Genomic DNA, 8,851 nt, shown 5'->3' with positions numbered 1-8,851 from the left:
CTAATCTACCAATAGTTACTCCTCGCCAGTTTTGCATAAACGCCGCCTATAGGTCAGTTTAGATGCGCTGTCAAAGTGTTCTCTTCGATTGGCTAATTCATTCCCACCTGTTGAATATTTTGTTCTGGCTCCGCCCACTACTTCCCTGTTGCTGCATGAAGTAGCACTTCGGCTTGTTCCGGGTTAATTGTGCTCTCTTTTTTTCACCTCTCGGTTTGTTTTTGTTGCTTTTTTTGTATTTCACAATGTCTCTCTTATTAGAGAATCAGTTCCCCGAGCTGCCTAATCTTAATGAAATCGGTACAAAGTCGTTTTTGGAGTCGGTGTCCCATCTTCCGCCTTTCTTCGGTGAGTAACTCGTCCATATGAACCAGTGAGTGGCCTTTTAGAGAGCTGATAAGTTATTGGAACAAGACCCAACTCCTCAATATTCTATACGTAGGCTTACTGATGGTAATACACGAGCATGGAGGTTTTTGATGAATAATATCCTGATAAAACAGCTAATAAAGAGGGTATGTGTACATTTTGTTGTTTTAAGTACAACTTAAACTTAACTTTAGGGCTGTTTGAATAGGTCATTGTGTTAATACGGGCTCCCCTATGAAGTCTGGAATGGTACAGTCCTAAAATTAGGACTAATTATTTATTCATGCTCGTGCTGCCCTGAAAGGCTACTCCAGCTCCCAGTCTGACGAATTCATTAAAAACTAATTAGCATTGATGATTATAAATGGCAGTGTATCAGGGGGTGGGGGCGTGGCCAAGTGTGTAACACAGGGTGAGTCTGCTCCTGATTGGCCAGTCCAACTCTGCCTTTATGGTAGAAAATAAATAAATTCATTAATAATAAAATTAATACAATTAATTAAAACAAAACAGTATTTTGATTTGTTGATGCACCAGATTTATTAGATTTTTTTTTTACAAATATTTACAAAAATGCCTAACAAAGAGAAAAATACTTAACAAGGCATAAAAATAGGTTTAAACAAACCTGAAACCTGTTAATCATTCATTCATTCATCTTCTACCGCTTATCCGAACTACCTCGGGTCACGGGGAGCCTGTGCCTATCTCAGGCGTCATTGGGCATCAAGGCAGGATACACCCTGGACGGAGTGCCAACCCATCGCAGGGCACACACACACACACTCATTCACTCACGCACTACGGACAATTTTCCAGAGATGCCAATCAACCTACCATGCATGTCTTTGGACCGGGGGAGGAAACCGGAGTACCCGGAGGAAACCCCCGAGGCACGGGGAGAACATGCAAACTCCACACACACAAGGTGGAGGCGGGAATCGAACCCCGACCCTGGAGGTGTGAGGCGAACGTGCTAACCACTAAGCCACCGTGCCCCCTACCTGTTAATCAGTGTTATAAAATCATGAATGTCCATTTATGTGTCACAACATTTTGTCATATTCAAGATTCAAGATTTTTATTTTTTTTTTATACACAATTATATAGAGCGTATGTAACTAGCAGTGAAATGTGAATCAGGTCCGCTCCATGGACAGTGCAATTATTAAAAAATACACCACAGAGTGAAATAAAAGTAAACAATACAAATACAAGAATAAAATCTAAAAGAAGATGTATACTGTGGAATTAAATGTAGAATAAAAAATAGTGTGAATGAAAGTAAACTGTAGTCATAAATATTGAGATACACAGGGATGTACAAAAGGCAATGTGCATATGTGCATTATACTGTAGTCTTAAATATTAAGATACACAGGAATATGTAAGAGGCAAATGTGCAAACAGGTTGACACTTACAGTATGTCAATATGAAGTAGTGAATGTTGAATATCTCTTACTGATAAAGTGAATATTAAGTGAAGACATGAAGATTTTCATATCGCCCAAAACTCAGATATTTTACAAATTATAACATGGTACTATGTGATCATGTTCAGTCTCCGATTTTGGACACACCAGCGCTATTTATTTATGATTGTCATATTCTAGAGTTTTGTGTTCCACCCGTATTGTATTTAAGCGTACTATTTGCGGACACCCGACCGTCACCAAAAATGTCGGTCTTCAGCAAGCTGTTGTCACAAATTTGTATTTGTATGTTGTGGCTCTTCACTGGAGTTGTTCCAACATGGCAACATGACTGTGCACAAACCACAGGGCTCCATAAAGACATGGTTGGGAAGGTTGGAGTGGAAGAACAACCCCACTGAACACCTTTGTTTTGCCTGTCCTCACTAATGATCCCCCCCAACCACACACACACACACACACACACACACACACACACTTTACAAAAGCTAATGGAAAACCTTCCCAGATAAGTGGAGGTTATTATAATAGCAAAGGATGATGCAGTCTGTAATGGGATATTTAAGCTACCCATATGTGTAATTGTCAGGCGTGCACAAACTTGTCACTTAAACTGAACATGCAAAATGTTAGTTTCAGATTTCTATCCATCTGATTTTTTTCCCTAAACAGATTGTCTTGGCTCAAAGGTTTTTGCTCCCATCAAAGCCGACATAAACGGAAACATCACAGTAAGTGTGACCCTCCTCAGCTCACTGCTTTTTATTTTTGGTCTCACGTCTTCAGATTGATACGAACGCTCTTTGCTCTCGCTTTCTAGAAAATCCGAGCTGTATACGACACCGATCCAGTGAAGTACGAGACACTTCAGAAGATCCTGGAAGCTGAGAAAGGCACGTACGGGTCCGAGTGGCCGAAAGTAGGGGCCACGTTAGCACTGATGTGGTTAAAAAGGTGAGAAGGAATTTTTCCTTTGTGCTCCAGTACTGTTTTTAAGTCATCTTCATCAAGTCAGACAAGCTCATCGAGTGGTCAGGTGAGTGAGTGGATGCTTGCAGCCCGTAGAAGCGTAAATGAATAAAGGCAGGGAGAGGCACAAAACATTCCAGGACATGTTATCATACATTACCATATTAACAAAACGTCGCTCTTTCGTTCAATTTCCTTCTGCTGTCATGTCAGTAGTGTTCAGTACGTCGTAAGAGGATTGTTTCGGAAACTCAGCCCTTGCTATTTGCTAACTGTTTTCCTCAGAGGCCTGCGCTTTATTCAGATCCTGCTGCAAAGTTTGGCAGATGGCGAGCAAGATGAGAACAATCCCAACCTCATCCGCGTCAATATCACTAAAGCCTACGAACAGGCGCTGAAGAAATACCACGGCTGGATAGTGCAGAAGATTTTTAAGGTAAGTGATGGGAATAGAGAGATGGAGATGGAATATAAATGACTTTATTAAGGAAGACAATATGTGTATCCACAGCAGGTTGTGTAGTATAAAATTTTTATACATCTGAGCCTTGATATAATATCCGCAATACCCCTAAAGCAGAGAGGTATTGCTTGTGAAACTGAAGAAAAAATAAATAAACAGGCAATTTCTTATAATGCTAGAAAAACATCCACCAGCACGACTTTACATTTGATTGTAATTTTATTGTAATTAGCATTATGGCTTTGTGTATTTTTTTCTATACAAACCAGTTATGAGATTATGATGAGATTGCAACATACATTTACTGTGTATATTATTAGGATTCTGGACACTTGCTCATTTGCAGTTATTTAATCAGCCAATCGTGTAGCAGCAGCACAACGCTTCAAGAACTTCAGTTAATGTTCACGTCAAACAGCAGAATGGGGAGGTGACTGTGATAATGGTGTGATTGGTGGTACAGATTTTTCCAGATCAGCATGGTGCGAAAAACAAAAAATAAAAAGCAGTTCTACAGGAAACTCAAGTAGTCACTCTTTACAGTTGTGGTGAACTGACTGTATCAACTACAATAGCAGATCATTGTAACAGCTTCTACTCCTAGCCACTAGGAACAGGAAACTGAGACAACGCTAGGTACAGGCTTCTTGAACCTTAACAGAAAATGGTGACTTCATTCAAATAGAAAGCAACTAATCCTCAGGGTTTTCTTTCTCTCCGTGCTTTAGGCTGCACTTCTGGCTGCACCATACAGGTCAGACTTCCTGAAGGCTCTGTCTAAAGGTCAGGTGGTGGCTGAGGAAGACTGCCTGGCGAACATCAGGCAGTTCTTGGTGAACTTTACCACCACCGTAGATGCCATTTACGAGCTGTACACAGTGACGAATGCTGAGCTGGACTACACAGTTTAAAGGGTTGCGCTTCACTGCTTTTCTCAGGTCAGACAGCATTCCACTGGAAACGATCAGTACTCCAAATCAGTGCTACTCATTTTATTTGGATTTTTTGTTTTGCTGTGAGATAAATTTCTATCTTAGCACGGATTATGCAGGAAAAACAAACAACCGGAAGTGCATTCACATACAGGATTTCTGACCGAAGACTTCCTGTGATGTTTAAAGACTGCTGTATAAAAAAAAAAAAAAAAATCCTGCAAATCTAGGCGAAATCCCAAATGACAGAAGCGTCATTGCGTTTACTCCGACCTGAAAAAAAGCCAATAACTCTCCTACTGACTGATTACATACATAGCACATGACAGATACACAGAATACATGATACAAAAGAGTATTCTTAAATACTACTGACATCTACTGAAGAGGAACTAATTATATAACACATTTCATACAAATGTAACCTTTTTTATAAAGGGAGGAATAAATAAGAATGAGTGAATAGGACTGAACCAAACAAAATAAAAAATAAATGTGTATTTAAATTAAACATTAAGGAGTTACAAATTTCTCAGAGAGTTCCAGAGCTTTTGTAACTTTAACACGTCATGCATTTCATATTCTCATATTCAGTTTGACATTGTGTTGTAATCGAGGTATGAAGATATTATTAGCTTTAAAACAGGTTAAAGAGTTTTAAAATCTGTTCTTTGTAACGTTTGGCATTGTCGTAATTGCGTTGCTGTAATTTACTTGAAAGAAATACAGCTACTAAACAGTAGGTCTTATTTTTTCGTGATGGGATGTTTATTAGTTTCTCCTTTGCACTATACATATAAATATTTCACTTTTGTCTTCGTTTGTCTTTTTTTTTTTTTTTAACAATTCATATGCATTGAGAAGTGGCTCAGAACAAATCAGTAATTTACCTTGTCTATGATAATATTTACTGAAATGCAAAGAAGACTAACAGTGAGTAATTTTTATATATAAAGCAATTTGTAGTTTAGCTACATCATTGATGTTACTGTTCATGCAAAGACTGACTCGTTAACTGATACCATACATTCAGAGTCCTACACGCAGACAGGTTTTACAGCACAAAACCGATGACCAGGTTGCGGACTGTCTGATTATCGTGCTGGTCTGCATTTTGATGACGTACTTGCATACATTTACACTCTCAGGGTGTACAGTTTATTATTGTACATACTGTTCTGTATATTATTGAACAAAGGAAGCAATCTTAGAAATCACTGTGTGGATGTCAGTTAATGTAGATTTAAGTTTGATTCTTAGAATAATCATTTATTACTGTTACGTCTGTGAGGTCAGCAAGATGTTGAATCTGTGTAAGGAAATGCAGAAAGAAAGGGTTTATGGCTTTCCTGCGTTACAAAACCTCACTCTGAAGTTTGTGTGTAATGCTATGTGTGTGTGTGTGTGTGAGTATGTGTGTTTTTGAATGAGATATAATGAATTATTCTCATACCAATTATATTGGTACACTGACATATATTTTTAATTTATTGGTACACTGATGCGTGTATTATAACTTGTTGTTATTAAAACCTGAAATAAAGAGTGCCTTTCTTGTACTATTAAAGATTTTTTTTATTTGTAGCTCATATCCCCTGAACAGCAGTCTTGTATTGTCAGGATTTTATTATTAAACACTGATTGATTTTCAGCTTACCTAAGATGTATATTGCTGTTGTGCCACCAGGGGGCAGCATGAAGCTGTATATTATCTAAAATGAAACGTATTAACGTGAAGTGGTGTGTTTACTTTAAATTATAAATGTACAAAAAGAAATAATTACTGTTTATTTCAACTTTTATGACCTGACTGTTTACTAGGCACAAAAAAATACACGGTTAAAAATAACCAAACATTTTTTCGGTAGTTATCCATGCAATGTTCAGTAGCGCAAAATTCGTCTCTGATTGGTTACTACGCGGTCCGCGACAACCAATCAGCGGCAAGTAGCTTAATTTGAATAAATAAGGTAGCATACCGCTTTACTTGATGCGAAGTGTAAGGAAGTTACGTCAGCAGACACCTGTTATACCTTACAGTGACTCACCATTGGAGTCGACTCTTTCGGCTCATTTATTATTTTATCTATAAAGCTGGCTAAAATCGTTAAACTCCTCATTCTACATTAAACGTTCCAATATTTAGTGAAAACCTGAAAGCTTTATAAGTCTTTAATATATTCGAATAGACATCCAACGCTCACCTAAAAGAACCGATTCATTGAATCGACTCGTTCGGCACATCATTAAGAATGAACTACGAAACCGTGAGTGTTTGAATTAAGACTATTCTTATCGAAAAGGTGATATAACTGTGCTTGGGCTCGTACAAAAATGTGTCTAAATTAAAATAAATCTCTGTGGTAGTGTGCCCTGGAAATAGCATGTTGGCTAACAGGATAATTAGCAGTGTGTATAAGATAAAACACACTTTTATTGAACTAAACAGTAATTTTCATTTTAAGTTTGTAAAAACAACAACTTTAAGATGCTTTTCTAAGTGTTAAAGTGACTGATATTTGCATTCAATCTCTTTAGCCTTAAGCAGTGTTGATTAAAAGTGAGCTTCTTTCCCACATTGCTAGCAAAGGTGCTAATGATGTTTCAGCCACTGAGGCAGCACCTTGTCACAGTGATGATCACTGAAAAATAGCTCAAAGTTTTGTCCCAGTGCAAATTTGCTATGTTTTCCAAATGGCTGACCTTTTTTTCCAAAGAGCAGAACCTCCATGTGAATTGTAGACATATAGGCCACAGTGTTAATCTATAGAGAGCTGCATTAGCAAACGGCAGCTTGGTCTTGTTATTGAGCTGCTTCTGAGCAGGTCATGGCCTCCGGTATTCACACTAAAATGAAGCCTGTTTAGTAGTTAATGATTTCCGCTTTCTCCTCAGCAACACGGCTGTGGTGTGTGTGTGTGTGTGTGTGTGTGTGTGTGTTCTGCTGCCTGAGGACAATGTGGAGCTTGTGGCTCCTCTCAGTGGAGACCAAATTCCCTTTCTGCATTAGCAGGACTGGTAATCCCACAGTTTTAAGAAGCACAGCTGCCGCCGAGGGGAAACGAGGCCATAAAGTAGCTCGCCATATAAAGATGGAGAACTCTTAGTCTCTCACTTAACAACGAAGAGCATTCAGCAGTTTTTCATCTGCTATTTACCACATTTGTTTGATGTGTGCTAAAGCCAGCATTCTGTATTATTCTGTATAAAAATTTGCTTCATCCTGTACTGGGCTATATTCCTAACAGGAAGGCATAGAGGAAGGTTTTTTTTTTGTTGTTGTTTTATGCGTTGCAATTATTTAACCAAATTCAGTCAATATCGTTTTAAATATTTCACTGGATTTAACTTCCAGAATGTTTGCATTCTACTCTAGACTAATGATTGAATCTATTAAGTGCAGTGTTGAAACCAGGTCAATCTCTAAGTACCTTAACAATAATGATAATAAAAAATAAAATAAAACAACAAATTACCATCACCTATATGTTCAGGAACTTAAATCCCAAAAAAGATATGCTTTAGTGCTTAGATAATCCTTGAATAAACAGCCAATCAGTATTTATTGTGGGAAATCCTGTCCGACGTTACTCACTCTTGTTTATTTTTGACTTCAGCATTCTGGTTTCCATCAACTTGTAAAATTACAAAAGTAGGAGATTTTATGTGGAGCCCTTGCTTGAATGCAGCACGAAACAATCAGCACCACGTTTATGCATGTTCGATTTCGATTGCCTTGTTTACTACAACAGGAGCTTCTGGAATTGCAATAAATGGTTCTGTGCCAGAAACATGAGGGGGGAAAAACCCCGAAAGCAATTTGCATATCTAGGAGAGAAAAAAAAACATCAAGATAAGTGGGCCGCTGCATTGTGCCATGCCTTCTAGTCCATCGTAAGCGCACAATACGCTTTATTAAAAGTAATATATTCTGAGACATTTAACCTGAGAGGACTGCACATTTTTCATACCCAAATGCAACACTGCAGGGGAAGAAAAAGAAGGACCTTTATAGAGTCCTATTTCCATATATATGACTTTCTCAAGAGGGGTGCTGGATAAAACCCCGTGCGTCTCCAGCGCTCAATAGACTAAAGATAAAATATAAATAAATAAATAAATAAATAAACATAGATAAGATGCTTGTATTTTTAATAATGAACTCTACAAAGTATGTATGCATGTACACATGTTAAAGTTTGGATGAACCTGCTGGTAGTAGATGTTTCTGCATGCATTTTTATTATTACTTTTTTTTTTCCAGTAATCACCAAAAATATTAACACTTTGAAATAACTCACAGAATAATGCAGCATGTAGGAAGAAGTGAAGGAATTTTATTATTTTTAAGACAATTCTTAACCGTTTTCCCGATGAAGCTTTTCAACCCGTGCTTTCATGAGCCGACTTCACCCAGGAGAATTGTCAAGTTCGTAATTGAATTTTCAGTTGCAGTTACTTATTAAAAACATAGTCAGTAATAAAAGTGTACATACGCGTTGATTTCACTATTTACACCGCCTTAGAAACAAATCTTAACCACAAGCTATTGTGATTGTTAGGGTATGTTGTATTTTTTTTTCTGCATATATTTTGTAGTAAGGGACATTTTGTATTAAATATTTGTTTTTGTTTTAAATATTATTCCATACTTATATTAAGGCAAATTAAACTCTGTGACTAG

General features: G+C 37.6%; 1 protein-coding gene across 1 annotated transcript; it reads left to right on the top strand.

Annotated features, from left to right (window-relative positions):
- The first annotated feature begins 141 nt into the window (after nucleotides 1–141).
- On the top strand, nucleotides 142–5,726 carry LOC132863478 (glycolipid transfer protein-like). The gene is made up of 5 exons (XM_060896307.1): nucleotides 142–348; nucleotides 2,476–2,534; nucleotides 2,624–2,757; nucleotides 3,058–3,208; nucleotides 3,964–5,726. The coding sequence occupies exons 1-5, from the start codon at nucleotides 246–248 to the stop codon at nucleotides 4,144–4,146; spliced, it is 630 nt and encodes a 209-aa protein (XP_060752290.1). The 5' UTR covers nucleotides 142–245; the 3' UTR covers nucleotides 4,147–5,726.
- The last annotated feature ends 3,125 nt before the right edge of the window (nucleotides 5,727–8,851 follow it).

This window comes from Tachysurus vachellii, chromosome 20 (genome assembly GCF_030014155.1).
Source record: "Tachysurus vachellii isolate PV-2020 chromosome 20, HZAU_Pvac_v1, whole genome shotgun sequence".
Lineage (NCBI taxonomy): Eukaryota > Metazoa > Chordata > Actinopteri > Siluriformes > Bagridae > Tachysurus > Tachysurus vachellii.
Note: the sequence above shows the minus strand (reverse complement) of the source record. Positions and strands in the feature narration are given on the sequence as shown.

Excerpts from the sequence above, each read along its gene's own strand:
- LOC132863478 (XM_060896307.1), top strand. The coding sequence starts at position 246 with ATGTCTCTCTTATTAGAGAATCAGTTCCCCGAGCTGCCTAATCTTAAT. Across the intron at positions 349-2,475 it reads CCATCTTCCGCCTTTCTTCG|ATTGTCTTGGCTCAAAGGTT; the intron begins GTGAGTAACTCG and ends TTCCCTAAACAG. Across the intron at positions 3,209-3,963 it reads TAGTGCAGAAGATTTTTAAG|GCTGCACTTCTGGCTGCACC; the intron begins GTAAGTGATGGG and ends TCCGTGCTTTAG.